The 26675-nt window shown below is 41.9% G+C and overlaps 10 protein-coding genes and 1 long non-coding RNA gene across 12 annotated transcripts; all 11 read left to right on the top strand.

The window, feature by feature from the left end:
- The first annotated feature begins 1439 nt into the window (after positions 1-1439).
- LOC111076216 (G protein pathway suppressor 2) lies at positions 1440-3479 on the top strand. 2 transcript variants are annotated; one of them, XM_022369906.2, is made up of 5 exons: positions 1440-1958; positions 2021-2105; positions 2399-2449; positions 2581-3062; positions 3123-3479. In XM_022369906.2, the coding sequence occupies exons 1-5, from the start codon at positions 1536-1538 to the stop codon at positions 3312-3314; spliced, it is 1233 nt and encodes a 410-aa protein (XP_022225598.2). In that variant the 5' UTR covers positions 1440-1535; the 3' UTR covers positions 3315-3479. The 2 variants fall into 2 exon arrangements, with proteins under 2 accessions (XP_022225598.2, XP_022225599.2); XM_022369907.2 differs by lacking the exon at positions 2399-2449 and having other exon boundaries at positions 1441-1958.
- Positions 3480-5300: 1821 nt separating this feature from the next.
- On the top strand, positions 5301-9897 carry LOC111076219 (23 kDa integral membrane protein). The gene is made up of 6 exons (XM_022369912.2): positions 5301-5417; positions 6996-7127; positions 8766-8957; positions 9024-9185; positions 9252-9446; positions 9515-9897. Exons 2-6 carry the CDS (start codon positions 7068-7070, stop codon positions 9584-9586), a joined length of 681 nt encoding a protein of 226 aa, XP_022225604.2. The 5' UTR covers positions 5301-5417; positions 6996-7067; the 3' UTR covers positions 9587-9897.
- LOC111076217 lies at positions 5495-6935 on the top strand. The gene is made up of 2 exons (XM_022369910.2): positions 5495-5759; positions 5827-6935. The coding sequence occupies exon 2, from the start codon at positions 5865-5867 to the stop codon at positions 6582-6584; it is 720 nt and encodes a 239-aa protein (XP_022225602.2). The 5' UTR covers positions 5495-5759; positions 5827-5864; the 3' UTR covers positions 6585-6935.
- A 755-nt stretch (positions 9898-10652) lies between the features above and the next one.
- LOC111076220 (23 kDa integral membrane protein-like) lies at positions 10653-11742 on the top strand. Its single transcript, XM_022369913.2, has 3 exons — positions 10653-11042; positions 11118-11282; positions 11350-11742. Exons 1-3 carry the CDS (start codon positions 10791-10793, stop codon positions 11602-11604), a joined length of 672 nt encoding a protein of 223 aa, XP_022225605.1. The 5' UTR covers positions 10653-10790; the 3' UTR covers positions 11605-11742.
- A 325-nt stretch (positions 11743-12067) lies between these two features.
- On the top strand, positions 12068-13947 carry LOC111076218 (23 kDa integral membrane protein). The gene is given in 4 exon segments (XM_022369911.2): positions 12068-12278; positions 13171-13247; positions 13249-13360; positions 13414-13947. Coding segments are annotated over 4 exon segments (687 nt in total). The 5' UTR covers positions 12068-12218; the 3' UTR covers positions 13852-13947.
- Positions 13948-14316: 369 nt separating this feature from the next.
- On the top strand, positions 14317-15188 carry LOC111076274. Its single transcript, XM_022370011.2, has 4 exons — positions 14317-14413; positions 14514-14696; positions 14762-15007; positions 15064-15188. The coding sequence occupies exons 1-4, from the start codon at positions 14354-14356 to the stop codon at positions 15154-15156; spliced, it is 582 nt and encodes a 193-aa protein (XP_022225703.2). The 5' UTR covers positions 14317-14353; the 3' UTR covers positions 15157-15188.
- A 233-nt stretch (positions 15189-15421) lies between these two features.
- On the top strand, positions 15422-17313 carry LOC111076225 (CD63 antigen-like). Its single transcript, XM_022369919.2, has 5 exons — positions 15422-15574; positions 16415-16606; positions 16671-16832; positions 16899-17096; positions 17164-17313. Exons 1-5 carry the CDS (start codon positions 15515-15517, stop codon positions 17233-17235), a joined length of 684 nt encoding a protein of 227 aa, XP_022225611.2. The 5' UTR covers positions 15422-15514; the 3' UTR covers positions 17236-17313.
- A 369-nt stretch (positions 17314-17682) lies between these two features.
- On the top strand, positions 17683-23632 carry LOC111076241 (23 kDa integral membrane protein). Its single transcript, XM_022369936.2, has 5 exons — positions 17683-17788; positions 18759-18844; positions 22680-23042; positions 23111-23302; positions 23364-23632. The coding sequence occupies exons 2-5, from the start codon at positions 18785-18787 to the stop codon at positions 23433-23435; spliced, it is 687 nt and encodes a 228-aa protein (XP_022225628.1). The 5' UTR covers positions 17683-17788; positions 18759-18784; the 3' UTR covers positions 23436-23632.
- Positions 18852-19608, top strand: LOC111076242. The gene is made up of 2 exons (XR_002608006.2): positions 18852-19273; positions 19362-19608. It is a non-coding gene; the product is annotated as an uncharacterized LOC111076242 (long non-coding RNA).
- A 576-nt stretch (positions 23633-24208) lies between the features above and the next one.
- LOC111076248 lies at positions 24209-24940 on the top strand. The gene is made up of 3 exons (XM_041593148.1): positions 24209-24568; positions 24627-24699; positions 24761-24940. Exons 1-3 carry the CDS (start codon positions 24429-24431, stop codon positions 24911-24913), a joined length of 366 nt encoding a protein of 121 aa, XP_041449082.1. The 5' UTR covers positions 24209-24428; the 3' UTR covers positions 24914-24940.
- A 97-nt stretch (positions 24941-25037) lies between these two features.
- Positions 25038-26116, top strand: LOC111076258. The gene is made up of 3 exons (XM_041593097.1): positions 25038-25249; positions 25306-25412; positions 25470-26116. The coding sequence occupies exons 1-3, from the start codon at positions 25144-25146 to the stop codon at positions 25602-25604; spliced, it is 348 nt and encodes a 115-aa protein (XP_041449031.1). The 5' UTR covers positions 25038-25143; the 3' UTR covers positions 25605-26116.
- Positions 26117-26675: the final 559 nt, after the last annotated feature.

The following is a 26675-nucleotide window of genomic DNA, read 5'->3' as shown; positions in this document are numbered from 1 at the left end:
TTTGCTGAGAAATATACCGAAATAATCGGCGGCGGTCAGAAAGTAGAGTTACCAACGCAAACGCAAAACCAAAACCGCGCAGAGGTTCTTCTTCTTCCTATTTGCGGAAAATGTATCTTCTTCTTCTTTTTTGACTACTTTTTTTGTTAGGGCTGCCAGATCAGTTCAAAGCGAATCGGTAATGAAACGGGTAGCAAAATATCATGGTGGCAGCCCGAAACTACGAATTGCACGAGTCTTGCAGCGCCACATAAGCGACGTCACATTCGTTTTATGTGTTTTTTGTTTGAACTGAGGGCTGAGAGGGCCAACTATCTAATAATATTAAACTAAATATCAAAATAGACGAACTTCATATCACAAAATATCATGGTATGGCAGCCCGCGGCAACTACGAATTGCACGAGTCTGGCAGCGCCACAATACGGCGTCACATTCGTTTTGTGTTCTTTTTGTTTGAACTTTTTTATGTAAACAATGCAATAAAAAGGACTTCTAAAAACTTGCCAATCTTGTAGTAAATTTATGTATCTATCGGATACATTTATTTGTTTAGGGACGAAAGTGCCAACTATCTAGTAATATTAAACGGAATATCAAAATCGAGGAATATCAACGTTTGAAAAAAACAATCGATCGTAATTGTATCGGGCTCACACAGTTATTAAGAAACCAATGAAACCTCTTAGGATCTTGTCCATTGTAAAATTTAGATGCCACCTGTCGATTTGTTTACAAATTTGTCTTCGTATTTTATAGCAGCCAATCCAAACATATCAAAAGATCAACGACTGTAGCTCGATACTATCATGATAGTCTCAAAACCATCGATATAACAGGCTAGCAGTAAAATATCGATACTATTCATAGTGCATCTTCATCGATGGTTTGACACCTCTATTCAGTGTTGCCAACTCTCTGGGTCACATAAAAGCTAAATAGCCTTTGAAAAAAGCTAGAAATAGCCAGAAAATGTTGATGGTAGTTAAAAAAAAAAACGTTAGAGTTATTTAACGCCTCTTGTTGGCATGTTTTCACAGACACAGATGCAACAAACGGTATTTTGTTTGTCTGTGCAAAAGCAGACGACGAAGATTTATGTTTGGCTGTCTTAGCATGTGTGTGCAAATCGCTAAGTTTTGCATTAATGCTAGACTTAAAATATTTGCAAAAGCATATCCCATCATTGGCTGAATCTAAAGCCAGAAAATCTTTGAATGCAAGGTCCTACATTTGCGATTCAAATCGAAAAAATACTACAAAGTTTATAATTGTGGCATCGTAAAAGCATTAAAATACATGAAGTTGCCAGAGGTTTTTAATAAGCTAAAATTACGTCCATTTTCTTTTAAAGTAGCCATAATTCCCGCTACCCGCTGTTTTACAATTTATCCCGCATTTGCCAATTGAAACACGATAGATCTAGTGGGAAAATAGCTAAATTGGCAACACTGCCTCTATTGTGGAGTGATTTGCTGCGAGGACTGTTCGTAAAGGCTGGTAAAATTGGAAAAATAACTAAGCAGAACACAAAAATGCCGCCAGCGTCCGCGGTGAACAGTAACAATGCGGCTGCACAGGCAGCCAAGGCAGAACGCGCGGAGAAGCTGCGAGGGGCGCTTCGAACCTTCATCGTGGCGGATCGCCAGCGTCGGCAGGAGGAGTACGATGCCTATTGCGAGCAGATGCGACTGCGGCGGGAGGAGGAGGAGCGGGAGCGCGAGAACCAGCAGGCTCTGGAGGATACACGTGACGAGATCACCAAGCTCGACGAGCAGCTGGCGGATCTGCAGAGTCAGAAGCACCAGTTGTTGGTGCAACTGAAGAAGGTGCTCAACGACGATGAAACACGGAAAAAGCAGGCCAAGGAGAACGAACTGTTTGCCATGCAACAGGCAGCGGCCACCGTGGCCACCTCGGTATTTCTGCCGAGCCTGCGCCTACAGCAACACCAGCAGGTATGCCATATGATTGACAGCCAAAATCAGCCGCACATTGTCACAATTTGTCATCATTTTAGCCACCGCCCGGCAGCCAGACAGGGAAACGAGGGCGAAGTCCCTCGCCCCCGAATCATGCGTACTACAAAAGCTTTTCCCAACAAAGTAAGCCGGAGTGCAGTCAAGGTCTGCCGCTAACAGTGAACGCTGCCAAAGACAGACGGACAGAGATTTCAATTTTTATTTAACTTAAACTGAACACACGAACGTTGCTCGGGGAGCCTTCACTGTACTTGATTAGCGTTGAACTATTACATGCATGACCAGCCCCCCTTAGACCCCAGGCCCCTAGTTCCCATCATGATAAACTCATTTGATTCCGCACACTAATCGCTAACACACACAGGCACACACACAACTTATTTTCATTTCGTTATTTGTTTACGATTGATTCGCAGAACACGATGACTACCGTCGTGCCGCGGACTATGCTAGATTATCATGGAACAGTAAGAACAATAATCGCTACAACCACCCATCCATAGAACACCTGCAACGAAACTAGCACCACCGCAATCACCCACAACCACAGTTTGCCGGCCCTCGTCTAATAAGCACTTTCGCTCCCTCTATGTTGCAGAGACCACGGCGCAGTATCCCAGCACGGGCACCCTGTTCTACCAGACCACCGCAGCGCCGCCGACCACACAGCAGCAGGCTGACGCACGGCTGCAGTCCATTTACAATTACGCCCTGCCCCTGAGACAGGCCTACCACGTGGAGCTGCCCAATGCCACGGTGAGCAAGGCCTCCGACACCCAGTCGCCGAAGACACAGCCGATGCAGGTGCTGCACATCAATCTGGATCAACCGCCCATCTCGCAGTCCGATCTGGTTGTGCAGGCCACCAGCGTTGCCAGCAGCTTGTCCATTCAGACGTCCAAGCCACAGGTGACCATGGAGAAGCTACCGGAGCGCTATCACATCGAGGTGAAGCACGATGGTACGCCACAGAACCATATCCCACCGCCACCGCATCTTTTGTCGGAGGGCGTTATCTTTAAGCCGATGATGAGCGAGCTCTCAATGCATCCCAATGTGCTGCAAATAAGCACCAGCCAGGTGAGAACAACTGATACTTTGCAACGGTTTGGCATGACAGCATCATTCTCTCTCCGATAGAATTCCAAGACGACTGGCAGCATTACACAAGGCTTTCCGCCGGGACGGGGAAGCTCAGGCCATGAGGCACAATTGAACCGACAACAGCTGTCGCTGTTGCCTGGCCAGACGGCAACTCCGCCCGTTTCTAGCTCTGGCTCCTCACAGCCAGCAGGCGGACAGCAACTGCAATATACACGACGCCTGTACTAGCTCTAGCTTCAGATACAGATCCAGATCTAGATACCCTTCTACGGAACTCACTCACTCACTAATCAAGTTACGATTTTTAATGGAGATTATATTGACTACGCTGCCTGTTTGGAGGTAGCCACACGAAATAAAGCACAATAATGGCGTCCCTATTTTCCAATCGAATATACAGATTTTCATGTCTAATTTATATATATACCTCCCAAACGGCTCGACCGATTCTTATGAAATATTTGTTGCAAATCACGCTATTGTGATCAATCCTGATAAAACTGCAGATGGTGAGCACGTGCGTAGATTCAAAGCTCCTGTTGTTAACAACGTTGCCGGGGTAATGGTTTCAAATGCAAAATGCGTGTACAAACACCATGTCCATATGCCATGCATGGCTGGCAGAAAGAACAATTTTGGCAGCAAAAAAATGTGGGCGATCGATACAGTTTGCGATGAAGATAAACAAAGTTGTAAATTATCAAACAGAAATTTTTAAACGGGCGAGACGAGTGCCCCCTAGTATATGTAAATATATAGGGAATGTGTGTGTCTATGTAACGTTTATTTATTTGCCAGATAGCCCCGCAGAACCAAAGATCCATCAGTTGTTTGCCTAGCTGTGGAAATAACTTCCCATGCTGATCCCCGTTCGCTCACGGGGCTCAGCTTAGGCGGTTTTCATTAGATTTACCCCATTGGGTGGATAAGTGGTATGATAATTTGCAAATTTACTCAAGTGTGACGCATGCTGCTTTCCAAATCCGCGCTACCGTGAGCTGTTCTTTCTTCATTCCATTGCATTTTTGATTCCCCTTGAGGGACTGTATTTCTCACTTAATTTATAATTTGCCATTTGCCAGATGCCATTTGCCGCAATGGAGAGGAAACTGGAAATTCATAGTCAACAAGTGATTCATAAACGTTTCTATATTGTCAATAATTGGGTTCGGTTATTACTGATGTTGTTGTTGTTGAATCCATTTTGTTGTCTGGGGGGGAAATAGTACATTTACATACGGAACGACATAAGGTTAATTGTACGGAGCACCACTTGTTAATTAGCAATGTCAGATATACATATATGACGGATACAGTTAGGGTTCGCTGTTGTCGGATCCAAAAAACAAATGAATGAAGTTTCGAAGCCACGTTCTCTACAATTGGATTACGCAATTAACTTGGAAACCAGTTGTTGTCGTGTGTGTCAAGGAAAAGTTACAGACAATTACAACGGATACCTTCCACTCCTCTCTGCCCTCACCCTGACGCTGCATGTAATTAAAAGCGGAAGCCATGCCCGAAGCCATAGTAGGGCCAGCAGGCCTTGTTTGTGGGTGGGGTGGGGTGGGGTAAAAATGCCGTTGGAGCCCGAACTGGTTGCACGTAAATACTTTCAGACGCAAACCTGTTCCCTCTTCAAGCGACGCCTACGCCAATGCACAAAAACCGCAACATTGTGGAAGTCGACCAGTTCTTAATGCCCATATCGCCAAATGTGCCTTTAAAAGCATCAGATGGATAGACTTGAATATTTTTTGAACCACGTGCGGGCTTGAAATCATCTCTTGGGCATCGGGGCAGCGTTCCCAATAATTACGAAAGGGGCAGGCAGCCTTCACAGAAACCACACCACTGAAACGGCGCTGGCAATTTGCATAAATAAACAAAAGGTTCACCATTTGGTAACAAAAACAAAAAACAACAGCAACAAAACAAAACAAGTTAGTGCAATTAAATTGTACTGAAAAGAGCTGCTGCTGGGGTCCCCCTCCCCCTCTGAACGATGTCATCGTCACTCAAATGTGGGGGCTGGGGACTTGGTTCGGGGAACCGTATCGAACAAAATGCTACGCGCCAACATCACAACAAAAATTCGGGGGAGCCGAGCGCCAAAGTTCGTACGTGTGTTTGGGTGTGAGGCACGAGCAACAGGCGGTTGCGGTTGGGGCAGCAGCGTCAGCTTCTGGCAGTGGCGGCTTTTAAGCGATCTCTCGTCTCAGTCTGTAGCGACAACGGCACCAGTTCATATCGTGAGCGCGCGCAAATAACACGTATAAATAAAAAAAATAAACGAACGAAACGGAACGGAACGTAAAAGTAACGCCAAAGGTGTGTTTGTGAGTTTTTGAATTGATTGAATGTGTGTGTGAGAGTGTACGCTTTGGGTAGTGTTGCAAAGCGTCCAGGTTTCAAGTGCAGTGTAACGTACACAGATCGTGCCGAAGCACACACACACACACGCCATCCCGCTCGCACTCAAGGCGTCGCCGGCCTCCATTTCAAAGTCTGTTTAGTATCAAAACAGAAGCAGCGCTAAGAGGCAAAATAAATCCGACAAAATTAGCCCTATGTCGCGACAATACATATAGATATAAGACATATATATATGTATATATAGAAATAACAGACGCGCGAGACTCAGTGGAAGACATTACCTTGTTGACGTATTCGGTTGGTAAAATGACGTCATCAGAAATTGCATAAAAAAAACATACACTCAACATAAAAACAATTGCAGGCGCCTAGTTACTTAATAGAATACGGCCGCCACCAGAAATGGAGTCCAATAAAGCCTATTTGCGGGAGAAATACCAGGGCTTATGTAATTACTTGGAGCGCGACACATTGGGCAGCGAGCTGGTCATCTACGGCACCTCGGCCCTGATGCTGGCGGTGGCCTACGCCAAGCGTAAGCCCGCCTATCTGGTGCGCCAGTTCAAGCAGCCGTCGCACATCCCAGAGCGTATCATCAACGAGCGCATCATGCACACGGGCAAGATCAGCGGCGTGCAGCAGCGGGATCAGGACACACTGCTGATGATCAAACACCGTCCGCTCATACCGATCTTCACCAGCAACACGCGCCTGCTACCGGTGAAGCTTCCCGGCGTCAGCGTCAACTCCAATGGCTTCGCCTGGCTGCAGCAGTGCCTCGTTGGACGCGAGGCCACCTTTATTCCACTGAACAAGAGCGGAAAGAAGGACTACGTTGTGTGCCAGCTGTGTCTGGTCCATCCGCCCAAGGGCAACCGTTTGCTGGATGTCTCCGAGACGCTGCTCAAGCTGCGCTTTGCCAAGTTTGCGCAGGATGTTGCAGCCGGAGTGAAGCGCAATGGCAAATACTACAAGCACCTGAAGCGAGTCGAGGAGACAACCGCTGAGAAGGAAGCCTGGCTGGCCTGGGCGGCACGATATCCCTACATCTGGCGGCGCTACAACGAGCTGAAGGCCTCGCTCCTGCCCAAGGAGAAGCTGCTGCCCGAGCTGGTTCGCTAATCCCGCCCGGCAGCGGGAACCCAATACTGACCGAGCGTATTGTTAAAATATTTCTAAGTTCTAAGGCCTTTGACGAAACGGAATGAAACTGAAAAGTCGATCCGATACGATCCGATCCGATTTCCAACCGCACTACGGACCGAGTACGAATACGTGATTGTGTGCTAATTTTCCCCACTCAAATCGAATCGAAATGCTGGCATTTTTTTCAAATAAACAAAATGTTGAATTTGTTTTGGATGACATCAGTGCGTGGCTGTGTGTGTTCGATCGTGTATCTGTGTCCGACCCTGCATTTGTGTGTCGCTGCTTCCCAAATAAAACGATAAAATACTTAATGCTACCTCTGCACGATCCATTTGTATTTTTCAATTCTCAATTCTATTCTATTCTGTATCCACGACCGAACAGTTGCAGCTTCTCCACAAATTTCCATAGCCCTCCTCCACCGTACCACCGTCCGCCCAACGAATCTCAGGCAAAATGAGCTGCGGAATCTCCATGGTTAAATATATACTGTTTATATTCAATTTGCTTTGTTCGGTGAGTAAAAAACAAGCATAGCATCGGCATTCATTATAGATTATATCATATTCCCTCTGTCATTGGCCAAGCCTAGTCCGTCTCCAAGTTTAGTCTGGGCTATGATATCATAAGTTTATTTTTTAACCGTAAAAACTGGTTTTTCTTAACACAAACAAACGAAAAATTTGTGTTTGTTTTAGTTTTTGTGAGAAAGTTGAGGCCTAAAAACCGGTTGACGAAAAACAGTGCGTTACAGAACTATAATTTGGGTTACAAGTTTGCTTAAAAGCATTCGGTATGGTTAAAAAAAAGGATTCCAATATCTAATTAAATGAAACATAAAATGTAACGATAATGAAATGAAGTTAATTCTAGGATCACTTTCATCCATTATCTACCTATAATATCTTAGAGTTATGACGTAGTGGTAGCAGGGAACTCTCAATATGTAAATTCTGTATACAAAAATGGTATTTTTGTTTATTTGGTTTGACTGAAAACGAGTTTGGTTTGAGGTTGAACATTCGGTTGAGAGCTTCTAACATTTGACTCCAAGAAATATCCGCACCATAGCCGGGCATCCGTTCGAGGCTAACTGGTTTCAAACATAAACAAAAAAGAAATACGCTTTTCATTTGTTTAGCAACTTCTTAGTTCCACAAAAGTCACAGCAGAGGACTGTACTCCAACGGTAACTGGTTTTGGTGGGCCCCCTGCGATACTATATATGTGTGCAGGTGTGATTCCGACTTCGAGTCGTACTTGCTGCAGCGCGGAATTCATTCCAGTCACGCGAACATCGACTGTTCGAGGCATTGTGACCCTTCCCTGCTACTCTTTTGACGGATTTGCTCAATGTAAAGTTACGTAATTACATTCGAGCTGTGGGTGGGGGCTGCTGTCTGACCCCCCACGCCCGAAAATAGTTGACTTAATTAAATGTGAACTTGCTCCCCATTTCAGTCGAGCCAAAACTTGGCCAAACACTGCATCCCCACACTCGCACGGAACGGATCGGAGCGGAGTGGGAGGGCAGCCACACTTGAACTCAATATTCTTCGTATTTTTGTTGGTTTGTTGGGGCGATGGGATGAGCAGACAGATATAGAAGTGGGTGAGAGTGGGTGTGGGTGTTTCAGTCGTCGTTGTTGGTGTCGCAATTTTTGTCAGATCTGATCCAATTATTCCCTCAACTAAATGGTTTAGTCATGCATCCAAACTATAAGTTTTAACAGATAATTATTCCGATCTAATCTAATTGTAAAGGTTTAATCAAATAGTTGTTGACGCATTGCGATACAAAATCAGAGCCATTGTAAATTTATTCCCTACATTTATCAGAAAACTTAATCTAAATTAACCGCATCGAGCGCACAGTGATAAGAGATAAACCCTTGATAGGCCCCGCAGGTGATCAGAAATTATTCAAATTAATATGTCTATGTCTAATTGTCTATCAGTTTCTTTCAGTGTATTGCACAAACTGTTAGGCAAAAGCTTGTTAAGCTTTTGGCAGAGCTTCGGAAACTTTGATGGTGAAAAGCTTAAAGATTTAACCATCAAATATTCCGACATACTCGTATCCAAAGTTTATTCCATTAAACTTATTTCTATAAAATATATTATTTCATTAAAACTATTTATGATCTTCTGCAGATTTGCGGAATTTTGTTGATCGTATTTGGAGCCCTGCTGTTCAGCAACATCCACAACATCGATGACTTCGCAGAGGCCCTGCGCACCCAGCAGGTGCCCATCACAATGATTGTCCTTGGCACGGTTATCCTGCTCATCTCCTGGTTTGGCTGCTGCGGTGCCATTCGCGAGTCCTACTGCATGTCCATGACGGTGCGACATATCTTTCATCCTCTTAGATTCGCTTTCTCTTTACACTTTCACGTTCCATATTTGTAGTACTCGATTCTGCTGTTCGTTCTGATGATTGGCCAGCTGGCGCTGGTGATCTACATGTGGCTGCAGAAGGACAAGTATCTGGTCATTATGGGCGATGTCGTGGAGAAGGCATGGGAGCGACGCACCCGTCGTGCCGACTACATGGATGCCATACAGATCAGCGTTAGTTTTTATCATTCAAAATTGCATAGTTCAGAAATTTGACACCTATTTTTGGTTAATTTCCAGATGGAGTGCTGTGGCCGCACTAACTTCTCGGACTATTCCTTCCAAGGCTACTTCCCCCCCTCGTGCTGCAAGGATACCAACAACTGTCGCCCGGACACTGTCTACCGACGCGGCTGCAAGGCGGCCTTTGTGGAGTTCTGGGACAGAAACAGCGACATTATCAAATATGCCGGTTTGGTTATTGCCGCCATTGAGGTAGGTTTCTCGATACCCCCTCACACTGATGATGGTTATGTTTAATACTTCTCTTGATTATTCTACAGTTTGTGGGCTTCGTGTTTGCCTGCTGTCTGGCGAATAGCATTCGGAACTATCGTCGTCGCGCGGACTATTAAAGTGCTGGGACAGGAAAGCCTTACTAATTTTAATTGAAACCGAAAGTACGAATTATGTTGCCCAATTTTATATACAAACATACATACATACATACATATATACGAGTGTATCGATATAAATCACCTGACACAGATGGCCATTGAAATTTACATATTCTCAAGTTATACGAAGAAGGAAATGAAATCCCCCAAGAATATCTCGGTATAATCGCTTTTTTCAAAGATTGTATTGAAGTGCTAATATTTTTTACTGTACAAATAATTTATGTATACACCAGACCAGAACGATTGCAATAAACTGAGAAATTTTATTTGGTTTCTGTTTCGATTGATCCATTTTTATCAGAAAAACTAACCTATCAGAAGTTTATATTTAGTCGGTTTGTCTATCCACCATCTAATCTGTGCATATAAGGCTTATCTTATCCTCGGACGGGCATCTGTGGCAATTACCCAATGTCAAAGGCGAAAAACCCCCACAAAATGTTAGATTCTTAATCGAAGTATTCTGTATTTTGTCTTGGAGTGCACTCGTACAGAACGTACACCACATATTTATTGGATTGATATATAATAAATCATCGCGATAAGGCGGGGGACTCACGTCGAAACTGAGGCTAGCCAAAGTGTCGTATGAATCAGACAATTAGCCAACATATTGCCAAGTGCAAAGAAAGTGCTCGGAATGTAAATGATTCATCTTAGAAGAGCACGGGCAGACGCACCCCCAAGAGGTGAGAATTTCATAAGTATGAAATAATATTTCTCACATAGATAAGTATCTTTATTTACTGTTTAGACCAAGAAATGATTCACACCTGTACTGAGTACATTCTTTGGGTACTTCCAGCCACTTTATTGTACTATCTACGCCAGTGCATGACGATAAGATCCATGAATGACTTTTATGACAACATACACGAACACGAGTATATATAGCTGCGAGATATTACCCTAGCGAGAGAGTGGACCACCCATACATACAGGTATTTTATTTCCAAGAGGAGATAAGTTCCAGCTCTGATAAGATGAGGGCCTCGAATGGTTTAATATAATGCCCCAGGTCTAGATGGAAGCCACTCAGTTTGACAAGAACAGTCCCAACGAACGAACGAACGGATTATAGAACGAGCCATTCGGAATTACCAATACCGAAATAACATTACATTCATCGAGAAGCCGTGAATCCTAAAAATCCAGAATCATGAATTGCCTATCAGCCACGTTCAAGTACCTGCTGTACTTCCTCAACCTGATCTTCGTGGTCGGCGGCATACTGCTGATCGTGGTCGGTTCCATTATGCTGTCCACGATGGGTAACTTTACGGCCTTCGAGGGAGCTGTCAATACGCAGACCATACCGATCATCATTATTACAATTGGCTGTGTGACATTTTTGGTGGCCTTCTTCGGCTGCTGCGGCACAATCCGGGAGAATGCCTGCTGCACTACAATCGTAAGTTGGAGAGGATGAACCCACCCCCCTCGTTGATAAAAAATTCCATACTGATTTTTCTATTTTTCGCTGTAGTATGCCATATGTATGCTGATCTTGTTTGCCCTGCAATTGGCTCTGTCCATTTGGATCTTTGCGGCGAACGACAAGTTCCTGGCCAAGATGAGCACAGTGGTGAACACGGCCTGGAATGAGAACAATGCCGCCCAGGGCTATCCCATGGATGCCCTCCAATTGGCCGTAAGTTTTGAAATCTAAACGATAACGAACGATAACCTATTGGAATACTAACATATTTTTTATACAGTTCAAATGCTGCGGTAACACTGGCTTCGAGCAGTACGGAAATGCAGTTCCCGCTTCCTGCTGCGGCTACAAGGATCGCAATCAGGTGTGCGAGGCTGCCATTTATTCGCAGCGTCTTGGCTGCAACGGCGAGTTCGTCGACTTCTGGGCCTCCAACACGGACCTCATTCGATGGAGCAGTCTGATCATCGCGCTCTTCGAGCTGGGCATCTTCATTGTGTCCTGCTGCCTGGCCAGTGCCATGAGGAAGCGTTGATATCATCAACTCTCCGAATCATCCCATTAGCTTTAGCTCAGTTCCTAGCATCCATGTAGAAGGAAGTACATACATAAGTCGCCATAAATAAATCAAAATAGGTTAAGCTCAATCAAGTATATTTTTGTTTTATATATATATATAACGAGTATGTCTATCTTTGGCCACCAAATCTTATCTAATCGGAACGTGTTGTTGTTTTGCCCGAAACTATATCCGTGTACCGGTTGATAAGCACCCACCATTCTCCATGCAGACTTAGATCGTTTGCCCTCAAACGGTTGCAATGAATCATTTTCATATGCCAATTGTTATCGCTGTCCCCCACCATATGTTTGCTTTTCAGTGTCCCTTTATTATCGGTGGACTTCTTTTGGGCCCCAAAAAAGTGATAAGATATATTCGCGTATCTTTCCGATATCGTTCATGTCTGGGGGACAATTTAAAAACAGTAGCCCGACAGAAAGTCCAGTTCAATCGAACAATAGCAAACGACGCGTGAACGCGATAAAAATCATTAAATTATATCGCTCAAAACACACAACTGGATAAATTTAATACAATTTTAATTTGTTTTGTTGAACTTGAAAGGATACGAAAAGAAAAAATTCAAAATGGGTTGTCTTTCGGGCATAGTCAATTTCATACTATATGTAGTTAATGTTGTGTTCTTGGTGAGTTTAAAAAATATATTTAATGAAAAACTCAAATGATGGATTATGGCAACTTTAAATAAATAATATGTGTGTATATACATATGTATGTAAATTAAATAGATGAATTTTATTTAATTTCGTTTGGATTGTATAGAGTGCTAACAGTGAAATTATTTATTTCGAGAATTTACGAAAAACAAAAGACAGGATTTTGGGAATAAGAAATATTCTACAAAGAATATTTGATTTACATCCTTCAATTTGAATATTACACTTAGATTATAAAATGTATCCCATAAATTATCTCCTATAGTGGAAGTTAAAAATAAATAAAAATTTTTCACTTCTATTTTGAGATTAATATAAACATATTTGATTTAAATATTTTTCAGAATTAAATAAAATATTTTCCATATTTAAAAAGAATATATTTAATTTTAATATGCAGTTTTTGTCAAATTTTAATTTTCCATTTGGGATAGAATATTATAAAGTGTTTTAGATTTAGATTGAGTATAAATACATTATTTTTTAATTCAAAGTAAATTCTAATAATTTAGTCTGAGTGTATTAGTCCTTTAATAAAGCGATCTTTTCAGCATATAATCTTACATCAGTTCTATAAAAAGAAGTCCTCGATATTACGCATTGGAAAGCCAATGGGCAGGCCAGGCATTGGTTTCATATGATATCATCATTAGGTTTTCTGCTGTGGTTTATCACCCATGGAAATGTGCATGAGTGTGTTGCTAAAATCTTATCAGCCAGTTTGTAATGTCTTTTGACAAATGCGAACATAATCAGCTAATTGACATTATCTTTTTGATATGTAATAAATTAAGTTAGGAGCTACCGAATCGAATTGCCAATGAAAGATTGTGTAACCCGCTCTCTACCTGTTCCTTTTTAGATCGTTGGCATCCTCCTAATCGTGCTGGGATCGATCATGCTGGCCGACATCAATCGCTTTGACGGATATGGATGTGGAGAGCACGAACACCATCCCCATTTGCATTACCGTGATTGGATCCCTGATCTTTGTCGTCTCCTTCTTCGGCTGCTACGGCCTGTTCAGGCAGAGCGCCTGCATGACAGGAGCGGTAAGTAATTCTTGTCGAATGGAAGATTTATTTTATCCAACCTAATTTCGCAGTACACCAGCATGATCTTCGTGCTCTTCATCCTCCAACTGGTGCTCACCTGCTGGGTGTTCGTCAACCGATCGGCCTTCCTGCAGGACATGAGTAGCCTGGTCAATTCGCTGTGGAACAATCACGATTACGAAGCCTTCGGTGTGCTAGAGGTTACCTTCGACTGTTGTGGCAACACTGGCCCTAGCAATTACCCAAACCAGACGGTGCCCGGGACCTGCTGCGGCTATGCGAGCCGCCAGACTGCCTGCTCGTACGAAATCGCTGAGTCGAAGTCCGGCTGTAATGCCAAGTTCGAGGAGTTCTGGTACAACAACATGGACATCATCCGTTGGTCCGGCCTGGGCATTGTCATATTTGAATTGCTGGTTTTCCTCTTCGCTGGAGCCCTGACCAACTGCATGCGTCGCGAAAATGCTGGCAGACAAGTGTCCGCCTAGACAGGAAGAGAATCAGTTTCCATAGTATACGTATATTAATGTACATACATACTTATAATAATAAAGATTTATACCGACCAATGAGTACTATACATATATCCCAAGCGATTAGAAAACCATCTCCTTTCTCTCAAGTGTAGTTCTTGGCTCCGCAGGCAAATTCAGTACATATGTACAGCTCTGTTATATATGTATATAAATTATATAAGCGCGTATATAAACTATTGTTTATGTTACACATTCCTTTTGCTCAGCATCTATCTAGGACTTGAGCGCGGTTGGCCGAACTGCTGATGGACCCAAACCCCAAACGCACTCATACCGATGCGATGGGTCTCTCTCATCAAGCATTTCCATTCGACTCAGCAGAGACCCCACGCAGCAATATTTATGCGGTGGTACACTTTTCATATAATGCATGGAAGATCTCTCGCAAATTCAGTTGCAGCGGGAATACGAAGCACAGCGGGTCAATAGAGTCTCTCCTCAAACTTCTGCAGCAATGGATCGACATGCACAAAGTCTTAAGAGTGTGTTGGCTATATTCAACATATTATTCTCGGTAGGATACGTCACATGGGTCCAAGTAGCTGGCCTCCATCGTTGGACCATCCAAATATATCCAAAATAAATTAATCATACCAGTTACTATTCACTTACAGTGCTGTGGGCTTTTGTACATCACAGTAGGGTCCTTTATGATCAGTGTGATCAGGGACTATGCGATTACAGATAATACCCGGATTGTACCAATCACTGTCGTGTTTCTTGGCTTCGCCATGGTTCTTCTATCCCTGCAGAGCTGTTATGGATTGTATCGCGAAAAGGTGGGCGTTCTAACCTCGGTAAGAACTCAAGAACATAAGAATAATAAATAAGAATCAAATAATTGAGTTTTCCTTTCTTTTAGTACTCCGCTATGAACCTATTGCTTTTGTTTATCCATTTATATTTCGTCTGGTATTTGTGGTTGGAGCTGGGCTCCAAAATGCACATGTCCTCAGACTCCTATCCCAAATATCCCGCCTCCTGTTACAAAATACCCATCCATGACGGGGATCAGGATCTAAAACAGTGCCGGGATGCTATTTTATATTCCTGGAATATGGGTGCCAACATTATCAAGTTTACCAGTGCTATGGTAATAGTTTTTGAGGTAATTTTTATAAAATGCCACACCGTTTTAATACTAATGACAATTTTCATCCGCAGTTTGTTACATTTGCAATGGGTTGCTATGTGGCAGATGCTGCTCGTATCGCTGAGTCCCATCGCAGTACATCGCAGTACATTCCAATCGCATAAGAAAATCCATAGGAATTATCAAGCAATATATATTAAAACCAAAACGCTTTATAAATGTTTACAAATGTTTACAAAAGTTGTCGAATTTACGTGAAACAACGAACTAAAATTAATGTATGATCGATGCAATAAAATGCAACATACTTTTGGGTCGAAAGTGAAGCTTTATTGCAATCACACTCTGCTTGATTCCAGCGGCTCTTATCTTAAATTAAAGCTTTCAGCGGTTTGATTCTCGTTCATATAGAATAGACATGCGATGAGCTTTTGCAGTAACGACCGGACCTAAATAACGAACGAATTAGTTTCCATTGTTTTAACATTTCATCGGAAAAGTACAGAATTATCAACCAGAGCAATGGATTGCGGCGGAGTTTTTGTGAAATATGTGCTATTCATATTCAATATACTGTTTGTGGTAAGCAATAGTTTCTTAAGTGATTCTCAATGACAATAATTAACGTTGGCCAATACATACACATATGTATATAAGAGAGGCATTTGCAAAATCCTGGAGTTGGCTTGCCACAATATCTTATCGCATCTAATATGTACAAAGACAAATTAAATCTTCAACATGAGCCTGTTTGCGTTTGCCCCACCCTGGATACTGCTTCCATGCCGTTATCTTATCTGCTTTTATATCGAAGGTAGTGGGTAAAAAAAATGGTTAAAAAACGTAGAATACCTTAAATAAATCATCGCATGCCAATGATGAACGTAATTACGGTTAATGGGGCCGCAACAGATGTCACGAAAAAATATTGTACAACAACAATGATAACGGGGGGTATGAGTAATGCTCGTAGTACTCGTACATTCGTGATCGAAGATAGCCCAAGAGCTTTTCTCCACACAGATGCAAAAACCCCGAGTGCATTTCCATCGTGATGAAATATTTTTCCCGATTTCGAGAGTACAGTATCGGTCATACTTGAGTAAAGCTGCTCACAAACAAGTAGAACAGTAAAGTTAAGTATTTCGACTAAAAAATACTCTTTTTTCACACTTAAAAAAGTAAGAAATTTCACACAAGTTTCATAAGATAATTAGTTATACACATAATGTGAGAGCTATATCTTTTATGTGGTAGGTTCCATTTGACGAAAAAAGGTTCTTCCTTCATTTGTGTCGGGAACAATAAGAGGTGTGACTGTTGTTATACAACTAAATTTAGCTGTCGATTGATTCATAGCTTCGGTGACTGTTTATCAACTAGTTTGACTAAGCAAAACAACTTGAACCTTTTTCATGGCAGATATGTGGCATTCTACTCATCACATTCGGCTCCATTATGGTCTCCACCATCAAAGACTTTTCGAGCATGGATGAGACCTTCACAGCCAACAGTGTGGCCATCATAATCCTGGTCCTGGGCTGCCTCATCTTCCTCGTTGCGTTCATGGGCTGCTGTGGAGCCATTCGCGAGGATGCCTGTTGCCTGACAACGGTAAGATGAATGATCTTTATTAAAAAATCGAATGAAAATAACCCATTTTACTCACTATTCGTAGTACTCCAGTGTGATGATGGTGCTGCTGATCAGTCAGCTGGTTCTGATCATCTACGTGTGGGTGGACCATGTACAGATCCAGCAATCCCTGGAGAAAATTGTGCAGACCATTTGGGAGCAGCGCAAGACGGACAGCATTCTCCTGGACACCATGCAGCGCAGCGTAAGTTGGAGCGGTGGCAAGCAAAGGGCATTTCCATTGTATTAACTGATGTTTATTTGTTTGCAGTTCAAGTGCTGCGGTCTGCATAGATTCTCCGACTATGGTGTCTCGTACCCAGCTTCCTGCTGTGACTCACCGACCAATGGTACTTGTGGTCTAACGTCGGTCATGCTACGCCCTGGCTGCTTGGACGCGGTTGACTCGTTCTGGGATACCAATGTGAGCATCATTAAATACGCCGGTCTGGGTGTCACCGCCGTTGAGGTAAGTAGCCCTTGTTCCACACTGCACTCCACTACTTTACTGATATAAATAATTCGCTTCTTCACAGCTCGTGGCCTTTATATTTGCTTGCTGCCTGGCCAATCAAACGCGCAACTCCCAGAGACGCCAGAACTATTAAGCTCCAAGGTATTAAGTGTTAAGAAACATCTCCTATTAAACTATTTCAAGAGTTAAATAAAACGAAATGTACTTGAAATGCGTGTTTTTGAATTAATAACAAATAGGCTTTAATTTAAAAATACTTTTCGCGCTCTGCACGAATGATATCTATCGAAAAAAAATATGATAACGATACCGATGCAGCTGGCTGCACTGAAGCAAGGTGAAATTTATTTAGAGGTAGGGTCAAGTCAGCTTCTTGTGTGAATTACAAATTCAAGTCCGACACAACACGCTAATACAATATTATTAAAATATTATATCTGATTCACATTAATATGACCCATACGAGATCTACCAATGCACATATTTATAGGGACCTAACGGGCCCTACCTAATAGTGTTATACCATTGGCTCCCCTGAACAAAACCGATATATTTTTTTGCAGCTCTACCATCTACCCTCTACCAAACGAAAGAAAAAGCATTCCTGCGGCGTTGTCGAATTTTTCCCGTTGGCTTGAACGTGTCGTGTGCGCGCTAGTTTCGAACGCAATTTTTTCAAACAAAAGGTAACAGAAGGCGTGCGCTATTTTGAATAAAAAGTGGTTTTGTGTGTCGGCATTTTATGGTTTATAGGGTTTGGAAAACAGAAATGCATAGAGTTTTCCCCGCTTCCTCCCTCGACAGCTGCTTGAAACTCGGTAGCCACAGAGATGCTGGGCTCCGGCGCCGCTGAAAGTGGTTGTTGAAACGCGGCGAAGTGTGTGTCTGTGTGTGTGTGTGTGTGGGGAGGGAGAAGAACGAGATGCCAAGACGTAGTACGCGCAGCAGAAAGTGTGGTGTGCTGAAGCGGGGCGAGGGGCGGAAAACTTGTGTGTGAAAAGCGGAAGAAAATTGTATGAAATTAAAACAACAATACGGCGGCATTGTGGCTCTTGTTTTCTGATGATGCAGAGTGCACTGAACTTTTTTCCTCTCGTTTTCCTCTCTTAATTCTCTAGCACCATTGACGCCTGCCATTGTCGTTCTCCTTCTTCTCCTTCCCATTTTTCTTGTTGTTGAAAAAAAGTTGCATTCTGTATTATTTTCTTTTGTTGGCCGTGCTACTCGTTCGGAAGGACGTAAGAAAAGAAAAGAGAATGATAATGACGCTACCACACAATGGATGCTACGAGAGCAGAGAGCCAGCCTCTTCCCTTATCTGCATTGAAATGCGACCTTTGTAAAATCTGATTCAAGACCTCGGTCTTTTGTCGGTCTATTCTGAATCATTTTCCAAGCAACTTAGTACATGTAAGGTCGAAAAGTCTTGAGTGGAGCACCAGCCTCACTAGAGTCAATAATTTGTTCCGGGGAATTAAAGCACAATAAAACTTTTTTAATTTAACAATTAAAATGTTCATTAAAGCAAGCATTTGCTGGCATTAATGTACAGTTGAATAAACAACGAATATTATGAATTATTTTATATAACCGTAGAGTAATTTGATAATTGGCACAGCACGTACATTGTTTAAACGAATTTGATTCCAATTGCAGGTGATTTCAGAAAAACTCCCATCAAAATGGACTGCGGAACATCTCTGGCCAAATACATACTCTTCATATTCAATACCATTGTGTCGGTGAGTACTATTACCAAAGCGAAAATAAACCGAAAAACGAAACCCCGAAATGAAAACGAAACCGGTCGAAACAAGCTTGAAAGCCATGCTATAGTAGGGTAGGGGAAGACAAACTGTTACCTAAACGCTGTCTGTTGAAATACGAACAAATACAAAATTTGGTGAAATTTATTCAATATTATGGCATATGCAATATGCATATTTAAAGCGCATATCCAGAGTTACGCTGGGGACAGACGCCCCTAAACCCCTTGAGATTTCCTCACATATTGGATTTCTGGTTCAACGGAGAGAACGCTTTGAGTTCTCCTCGTGACTGTGTTATTTGCCTTGGTATTAAAGTTTGATGACATCATCGCCTTCCGTTCAGCTTCCATCGCCGCCACAAAACTGGAATTTCTCATTTTTCTCCTCTATACTTTTGCTTAGGTGAGCAAAAAAAAGCTATTATTCCCTAGCAAAGGAGTCGGCATTCATACATTTGTTTGTTTTCTTGTCTGTGGCATAATAATCTCAGAATTTTTTAGATTCCCGTAATTCAAGCTCATATTTTGATTGGCCGTCCCAAATCGGCAACGCTAAAAAGCACACTGCTCTGATCTGTGGATCTGATGTCATGGGAATGGGATGATTCGAATGAAATGATTCACCCTCGCACTCGTACGTTCCCCTGTTATTGTCGACCTCCTGGATGTTCGGCCTTAAACAAAATGTGCTGAAAATAATAATTCAAGCAAATCTTATTAAACTCATCGTAAAGTAAAGAAAAATTTGTGAATATTTAGTATTCGTTGTGGGCTCGCAAAATTAACGCCGCGTGAATCACAAAAAGTAAACTCTGAAAACCCGAAGCGAAACTTAAAAATATATAAAAAAATGCTTATGTACTCAAGAGCGTAAATAAGACAGAAACTTATCACAAAAGGAAAACGGAAAAAGGAGAAACGAGATATACAAAAAAAAAAAAACTTGTTGCTCTAGAGAAACGAGATAAAACAAGAAAAAGAACAAGAACAATCAACTGGTTGTTGTCGAGACAGCAGTTTTTTGTTTTTTTTTTTGTTTCCATACTCTACATTTACACGTGCAAGAAACTCCGGGGGAGTACACCGATACACTTGCAGTGCATGGCTGTGTGCAAACACTTATTTATCTGCTGTATTCGAGTACATAACACACCTGACAGACAGCCGGACCAAATAATTAGCAAGCCAAGCCGCCTTTTTCAGAGCCGGCCCCGCGTAGCGACAACAAAACCCACACCAACAATGACCCCGCAACGCTCGAGGAGACAGCAACAACCATAGCAACCACCACTATATCAACAAAAGCTAAAACATTTTGCAACAAAAGCATGAAAAACAATTTACGCACCCCGAACTGAATACACCCTAGTAGATTGAGGACCATTAAACTTTTATTCAACTATTTAGGGCATATTTCTCAAAGTCAAGTGAAACGTTAACTACTGTCTGTTGCACAAACAAAATTAAACATCAATATTCTGTTTGCCTATAAAATATAGCCTCTAAACGTTATATGAGTTTATATATTGTTGAAGTTTCTTCTTTGTGTTACAAACAACTGACCAAAATTACAAATACCCTCTGCGCATATAAAGAGAAAAAAAGCCAAGTACAAAACATGGCTATGACTGTACTGTGTCTATGACTATGGAATGGTTTCTGTGTAAATACCCCCATAGATTCAAGTTTTGTATTCTCCGCACGTCTGTGGATTGAAATGAGTGCGAGTTAGAACCCAGGCGACAATTGCAGCCATGGCTAATGACAAACCTGAACTGTGTCTGGCGGCCATTAAGTGCAACAGCTCCGAGTTCTCGGTAATTGTTTCAGCTGGTAAACTCAGCGAAAAGTTAAGTACAGCACTGCGAATGTGTATTATCATTGTATGGATTATGAATAACCTGCACTCAGCGAATGAATCGGTTATACTCATATATTATACATATGTACAGACATACGTATATGGGAACTTCCTGTGGTCTGCTGTGTGTTTCTGAGCAACTAAATAAATAATTTGTGTGTCCATTTTCTGAGAAAAACCAAAAGTTGTGCAGGGGGAAAAGGCTGTCTGTGTGTTGAGGGAGTTTGTGTATGCCTATCAGATCCCAATTGCATGTCTGGGGTAATTTAAGTCTTAATTGTCATCTTTCAATTACACGTTCTACACACGCATATCTGTGTCCTGTTGCATAATGCTCAACTCTTCTCTCAGTCTCACACACTTTCTATCTTTGTATGCCCATCTCTGTCACTTGTTGTTCGCTGCGATGGACACAGAAGATATAATTTGGCGCCAAACAACGCAATTCTGAGTTCTGGGTGTGGTCCCGCCCCATAAAAATATACATATAAATATATATCCATCTCTTTATTGCAGTAAGAAAAACTTTGCCAACTACTTTTAATATTATTTTGGAGGGTTGTTTTCTGCTCTTTTTTTTGGGGAGGGCACACACTCTCCTAATGATCCCAGACCTTTGTTGAATGGTTGGGGTCCTCGGTATTTGGTGAAAATAATTTGCATTCCATTTTCATTTCCGTCTGACGTCATTGAAGCTGAAGCTGCCGCTGACAGCTTTCTGTGGAATGTGGCACACAACATTGTCTCTCTCTCTGTCTCGGCCATTTTGATATGAATTGTGTAATGTCCTCGTTAGCGAAAAACGGGGCTAAGTAAAAGTTGGAAAGGAAAAGCTGGCTTCCAAAAACGGGTTCCAAGTCGGCGAACTCTTTTCATTTCTTTTGCAGTACTCTCGAGTATTACTCGTATTTCTGTTGATTAGTGTAGACAAAGTGGGACAATTAGCAGAGCGGCCAACACTCACTTTGTTTTCATATTACAATGCGATTTTTGGGTCAATTTTGACATGAAATCATTCATAGCCAGCCGCTGCCGCCCACAAAGATATTTATTCCGATCTCTGTTCGCTCTCGAGTTCTAAACGAGTGGAAATTGAGGCATTGCCCACACACTGCCCGCACTGGCCGCACACAAACAGAACGTGTTCAGATACAGATACAATATACAATATGGATACAGATGTTTAAGTAAACGAGCTCTTGTATGCATCATGAAATCAAGTAAATTCAATTAATACTCGTACATCAGTCGTTGGCGTTGAAAGATCAAAGTTGCTTTTGCATTGTCTGGCTCTCGTTCTGGGACCGTCGAACGTCATGAAAAAAACCCCCCCAAATTGCAGTGCACTTTAGACCTTGTGAAGATTATTTATCCAGCAGCATTGTCATGTGTAAATGTGAATGTCATGTGGGATGTGGGAGATGAGTGAAGGTTAAGGCTTACTCTGGGCCCTCGTTCATCTCTGTTCAGTGCACCTTATCTAATCGCCACTTCTCTGCAAAAGTTGTGTTTGCCATCAAATAAAATTTTTAGCCCAATATTATACTGCTAACTAGGTATTACGTAACGCGTTTACTTATTTTAATTATCATTAGTTATCCGAAGGGGAATAACCACGGCGGGGCCGATGGCGTGCCTGGACACGGCTTGTGGTGGGATCCCTGAGGTCAGCTTCGGGTCTCGGCGGTAATTAAGTCTTTCAGCATGGTAATTGGCAGCTCCCTTGCACTCCACTTTCAATTAAACTAAACGAGCGGCGGAGCTGATTAATTTGAACTATATTTAGCTGCAAGTGTTGGCTGCAGCCAGCCGCTGTCAGACTTGTGCAATGCGAGCCATTTACGGCGGGGCTGTAGCTTGTCAGCTGGTCTCGATCGATAGTTACACTGCAGAAGCACTCTCTCTAACCATATGAATTCGCTCTCTCTCTCTCTCTGTCTGACCACAGGTTATCGGCATTCTGAGTATTGTTTATGGCGTGCTGATCCTCAGGAGCATTGGCACCATTGAGGTGAATGGACAGGTGGGCTTCCCCCCGCAGGCCCTCATGCCGATCGTGCTGATTGGCCTCGGGTCGATTGTCGTGTTCATCTCGTTCCTGGGCTGCTGTGGAGCGATACGTGAGTCGGTGTGCATGACCATGAGCTATGCCGTCTTCCTGTTGATCCTGCTGATCCTGCAGCTGACCATTGTGGTGCTGCTGTACACCAACAAGGACAAATTTAACGATGCCATGGGCAATGTAATTGACCAGGCCTGGGAGTCGCGTGAGGCCCGTGAGGGAGGTGTCTTTGATGCCATCCAGAAATCGGTGAGTACTCAACGCAAAAGTGTATGTTGATTTATTGCAATTCTAACAAATTTCCTTCCCCATCCTAGTTGAAATGCTGCGGTCGTGTTTCTTCGGCCGATTATCTGATCAATCTGCAGACGCTTCCCGAAAGCTGCTGCGAGGGAAGCTGCCTGAACCCTGCTAACATTTATGGAGGATGCCGTGGCAAGTTCGTCGACTTTATGTCTGTCAGCACTGACACCGCCAAATATGTTGCCATCGGACTGATTGGAGTTGAGGTGAGTGCTGCCATCAGATTATACCTTTGGAGCTCGTTTAATAATCAAATTACAATTACAGCTGGTTGGCTTCATCTTCGCCTGCTGCTTGGCCAACAATGTGCGCAACTACAAGCGTCGGAATGCATACTAAGGCATTGTGCATTGCAGACGCACATAACACTTACACACACACACACACACACATTCTCATTAATTCTTTATCGTCGTTGAACGCACACTCACACACAACAAACTTGAAAACTGAAGCAAAGTAGAAGGGGAAAAAACACTTTAAAGTAAACCATTTGGTTGATAATAATTAAATTATTTGTCAAAAAAAAAAAAAAAGAAGAAACAAAAAACGAAAGAGTAGACAAGAAAAATGCTTAGTCTAAGGCGATATGAAACGCTTACATTTTTTATATCCTATATATTATTGTAATAATTCGTATAAATATTTGCATGCTGAAGAGCAAGCGATGCAATTCCCAAAGCCTTTGTAAAATCCATACGAACTTGTTGAACCGAAATCCGAACGAAAAGAAAACCAATGGAGGTAGAGCCACACAGAAATGTAACCATAACCAATTTTGTTTGTTTGTTTTAAATGTTGAAAAAGAAATAACCGCTCCAAATGAAATATACCTTTATATAAAGTTATTAAATATACAATACATACACACATGTATATGTACACTGTTCATTCTATTCATATTTGTATAGTAGAATCTCTGGATAAGATTTGAATTTTTGTAAAAATGCATCAGGTCAGCGAGAACCTCGAATAGCATTCAACATTTATGAATAAAGCATTTACTATGTATTTATATACACCCAACCATGTTATTATATAATTTCACTGGTATACATGCCCGCAGCTGTAATCGCAGGGCTTTGTTGTGTCCTTAGTTTCCATGGCACTGGCACTGGCACCGACCTATTGGCCTTATTCGCTTCACTAAACTTTATGGCCTGCAGTGTCTGTTTATATATGTCTGTACCTACATATGGGCGGTACCATATAGGCCCACATCCCATTCCCATTAATTGAACTGTCATCTGTATCCATCTAAGCCCTAAGTGTTCGCACTTTTAGCTGCTCTGCTGGTGAAAGTTTTGCTTCAGTTCACTTGCCGCATCGGTTATGTGCTGTGTGCTTCAACACTGTCTAAAAACTTTCCTTTTCGTTGCATCGCTCATGATGCACGTGATCATAATCTGTAATATGCTGACGGACTTCCGGGATATTCGTAATGGAACCTCCTGTAAGCTATGCGCCAAATGAACCTGCTCTACCTTAACTAACAGTAACTCCCTTAGACAGATTAAACTGTTTTTTCAGGATGAAATACTATTTTAATGCTTGGACACTTCATAGTATGTGCGGGACGCTGCTGACCATAGTCAAATTCAAGGTTTGATATGATCAGAACGTGACACTTTAGGATATATAATCTTCTATATACCTCGATATAGGACCTTTGCTATCTGCAGTGGTGGGTGCTCATGACATGTATCTATTTTGTAGCTGGCCTTGCATATCACTTGGTTCTGCATGACTATCAGGATGAGTTCTATGGCACTCATGAGATGGTTCGCAATTATTTCGCACTGGGTATGCGAATATAAAATGTATTTGGTATTTGTTTGCTAATCCATTTGGTTTAAGGTTACATGATTGTTGGCTGCTTGACAGTCTCTTGTTTTGCCAGACGAGAGGAAGTTTAATTTCGAATTAATGCGAGTGATAGTCAAAGGTAATGGCTCTGCTTAATGAGTATTAATGATACATCATAGACACTCCATATCCGTGCATTTTATGACTTGTATTCCAGTTGAGTTTCGTAGCTGTTTCGAGCATGATCTGCAACGTTTTCAGTTATCTGGCGCTCAGCCTTTACTTTACACTAACTTGGATACTTTTTTCCAATTATTTGCCCTGCCTGGTAGATTGTATTCGGTTTTGTAAGTGCTATATATTAAATAACATTATAAATTGAAATAATGCTGCTCACTGTTAGACACTTGGGAGGAGGAGTACTGTGAACCCCATTCATTCGAAACCACTATGATATTGTTCGCTCTTTATGGAAGCAGCGGATTCTTTTGGGTATCTGGCAATTATAAGGTCAGTTAAATCGATTATTCTTTCAACTTAAAGCACTTAAAGTGGTTTGTATTCCAGGAATTTCATGTGCTGTATAATTGGCTGATTGTCACTGCCCATGTAATTGTCCTAATGTTTGGTTATATAGTTTATGCACAACTCCTTAGTAATAGTCTGACTTGGCAGGTGACGCTAATATGTTCTGGTGGGTAAACTATTCTCAAGGTGGAAATTATTTACACTTACATTATCTCCATACATATTTCCTTAGGAACTTTGGTGAGCAGCTTTATAACAGTAATATTACACGTGCTAGTGTGCAAAGACATCATAAGGAATCGTTGGATCAAGAGCGCGTTAAAGGCCATTACAGTTCCTGCTGGATCAGCACAAAATAATCGACATAAAATATATGCCTAGGCACAGTGTAAATCTCTGATATATAACTATAAAACATAAAATTCTTTTTTTTTCTGTTCTTGCATAACTCTTTGCAATTAAGTAATTGTTGGTTTCGATCGGTTCCTAATTATGCCAACCCAGCCCATCCATATGCTGAATTACCTGTCAATTAAGTTATTGGATAATGCAGATACACTACATAATGAGAAGGTAGCATTAATAGGGAGGGAAGTTAGTATGCCTTCGCCTTCTAGAATAAAAACATCGAGAATGTGCCAGCCAATGTGTTCCGTTTTAGCCTGTCTTTTATTTTTGTTGATTGGTTTTTTGACGCTTAATTTTAACAGTTATTATATATATTCATATTATTTTGACCAACAAATGTACAATAAATATATTGGTCCAGAGGACCATGTGTACGATTTAGAATTTTTGGCATTCCTGCTCGCTGGAACTGGACTCTATTTGAATTATGTGCAATTGAAAGTAGGTGTACTGAGATACATAGATATGTATGTGATAATTACAATCTCTTCCAATATTTTGTGTGCTTTCAGATAAAACTGCTGCTCTGTCTCTGGATTGTGGTGTTTGCTATTGTCGAGATCGAGATGGTTTTTATAATCATTTTGGAGAGCATGCAGATCTGGGAACGCTACTTGGCTCTTCATTTATTACAGATGTGTATGTAGGGATGCAGGAGTACCCGGAATTGGGATATTGATTGATTCGCATTTGTATTTCCTTCTTCTAGGTTTTGCCATATATGTTTTGGCATTGGTTTGCACGAATTGCAAAAACCTGAAAAAATGCTCCATGGAAGAAGCAGCAAAGTAAAATATACATATTTAGGTGTTTTATTTTGTCAATGGATTCCATTAG

This window comes from Drosophila obscura, unplaced genomic scaffold, assembly GCF_018151105.1.
Source record: "Drosophila obscura isolate BZ-5 IFL unplaced genomic scaffold, ASM1815110v1 contig_186, whole genome shotgun sequence".
Lineage (NCBI taxonomy): Eukaryota > Metazoa > Arthropoda > Insecta > Diptera > Drosophilidae > Drosophila > Drosophila obscura.
This window is presented reverse-complemented; position numbering and strand designations above follow the sequence as displayed.

What these genes read in the sequence shown, in the direction of transcription:
- LOC111076258 (XM_041593097.1), top strand. Translation starts at nt 25,144, where the DNA reads ATGATCTGCAACGTTTTCAGTTATCTGGCGCTCAGCCTTTACTTTACA. An exon ending in GGTAGATTGTATTCGGTTTT is followed by an intron (nt 25,250 to 25,305) that starts GTAAGTGCTATA and finishes GCTCACTGTTAG; the next exon opens with ACACTTGGGAGGAGGAGTAC. An exon ending in GGGTATCTGGCAATTATAAG is followed by an intron (nt 25,413 to 25,469) that starts GTCAGTTAAATC and finishes TTTGTATTCCAG; the next exon opens with GAATTTCATGTGCTGTATAA.
- LOC111076248 (XM_041593148.1), top strand. Translation starts at nt 24,429, where the DNA reads ATGTGCTGTGTGCTTCAACACTGTCTAAAAACTTTCCTTTTCGTTGCA. An exon ending in TGTAAGCTATGCGCCAAATG is followed by an intron (nt 24,569 to 24,626) that starts AACCTGCTCTAC and finishes CTGTTTTTTCAG; the next exon opens with GATGAAATACTATTTTAATG. An exon ending in TGACCATAGTCAAATTCAAG is followed by an intron (nt 24,700 to 24,760) that starts GTTTGATATGAT and finishes ACCTCGATATAG; the next exon opens with GACCTTTGCTATCTGCAGTG.
- LOC111076220 (XM_022369913.2), top strand. Translation starts at nt 10,791, where the DNA reads ATGAATTGCCTATCAGCCACGTTCAAGTACCTGCTGTACTTCCTCAAC. An exon ending in ATGCCTGCTGCACTACAATC is followed by an intron (nt 11,043 to 11,117) that starts GTAAGTTGGAGA and finishes TTTTCGCTGTAG; the next exon opens with TATGCCATATGTATGCTGAT. An exon ending in TGGATGCCCTCCAATTGGCC is followed by an intron (nt 11,283 to 11,349) that starts GTAAGTTTTGAA and finishes TTTTTTATACAG; the next exon opens with TTCAAATGCTGCGGTAACAC.
- LOC111076241 (XM_022369936.2), top strand. Translation starts at nt 18,785, where the DNA reads ATGGACTGCGGAACATCTCTGGCCAAATACATACTCTTCATATTCAAT. An exon ending in TATTCAATACCATTGTGTCG is followed by an intron (nt 18,845 to 22,679) that starts GTGAGTACTATT and finishes GTCTGACCACAG; the next exon opens with GTTATCGGCATTCTGAGTAT. An exon ending in TTGATGCCATCCAGAAATCG is followed by an intron (nt 23,043 to 23,110) that starts GTGAGTACTCAA and finishes TCCCCATCCTAG; the next exon opens with TTGAAATGCTGCGGTCGTGT.
- LOC111076216 (XM_022369906.2), top strand. Translation starts at nt 1,536, where the DNA reads ATGCCGCCAGCGTCCGCGGTGAACAGTAACAATGCGGCTGCACAGGCA. An exon ending in CAAAAGCTTTTCCCAACAAA is followed by an intron (nt 2,106 to 2,398) that starts GTAAGCCGGAGT and finishes ATTGATTCGCAG; the next exon opens with AACACGATGACTACCGTCGT. An exon ending in TGCTAGATTATCATGGAACA is followed by an intron (nt 2,450 to 2,580) that starts GTAAGAACAATA and finishes TCTATGTTGCAG; the next exon opens with AGACCACGGCGCAGTATCCC.
- LOC111076274 (XM_022370011.2), top strand. Translation starts at nt 14,354, where the DNA reads ATGGATCGACATGCACAAAGTCTTAAGAGTGTGTTGGCTATATTCAAC. An exon ending in TATTCAACATATTATTCTCG is followed by an intron (nt 14,414 to 14,513) that starts GTAGGATACGTC and finishes ATTCACTTACAG; the next exon opens with TGCTGTGGGCTTTTGTACAT. An exon ending in CTATGGTAATAGTTTTTGAG is followed by an intron (nt 15,008 to 15,063) that starts GTAATTTTTATA and finishes TTTCATCCGCAG; the next exon opens with TTTGTTACATTTGCAATGGG.
- LOC111076225 (XM_022369919.2), top strand. Translation starts at nt 15,515, where the DNA reads ATGGATTGCGGCGGAGTTTTTGTGAAATATGTGCTATTCATATTCAAT. An exon ending in ATGCCTGTTGCCTGACAACG is followed by an intron (nt 16,607 to 16,670) that starts GTAAGATGAATG and finishes CACTATTCGTAG; the next exon opens with TACTCCAGTGTGATGATGGT. An exon ending in TGGGTGTCACCGCCGTTGAG is followed by an intron (nt 17,097 to 17,163) that starts GTAAGTAGCCCT and finishes GCTTCTTCACAG; the next exon opens with CTCGTGGCCTTTATATTTGC.
- LOC111076217 (XM_022369910.2), top strand. Translation starts at nt 5,865, where the DNA reads ATGGAGTCCAATAAAGCCTATTTGCGGGAGAAATACCAGGGCTTATGT.
- LOC111076219 (XM_022369912.2), top strand. Translation starts at nt 7,068, where the DNA reads ATGAGCTGCGGAATCTCCATGGTTAAATATATACTGTTTATATTCAAT. An exon ending in CCTACTGCATGTCCATGACG is followed by an intron (nt 8,958 to 9,023) that starts GTGCGACATATC and finishes CCATATTTGTAG; the next exon opens with TACTCGATTCTGCTGTTCGT. An exon ending in TGGATGCCATACAGATCAGC is followed by an intron (nt 9,186 to 9,251) that starts GTTAGTTTTTAT and finishes GTTAATTTCCAG; the next exon opens with ATGGAGTGCTGTGGCCGCAC.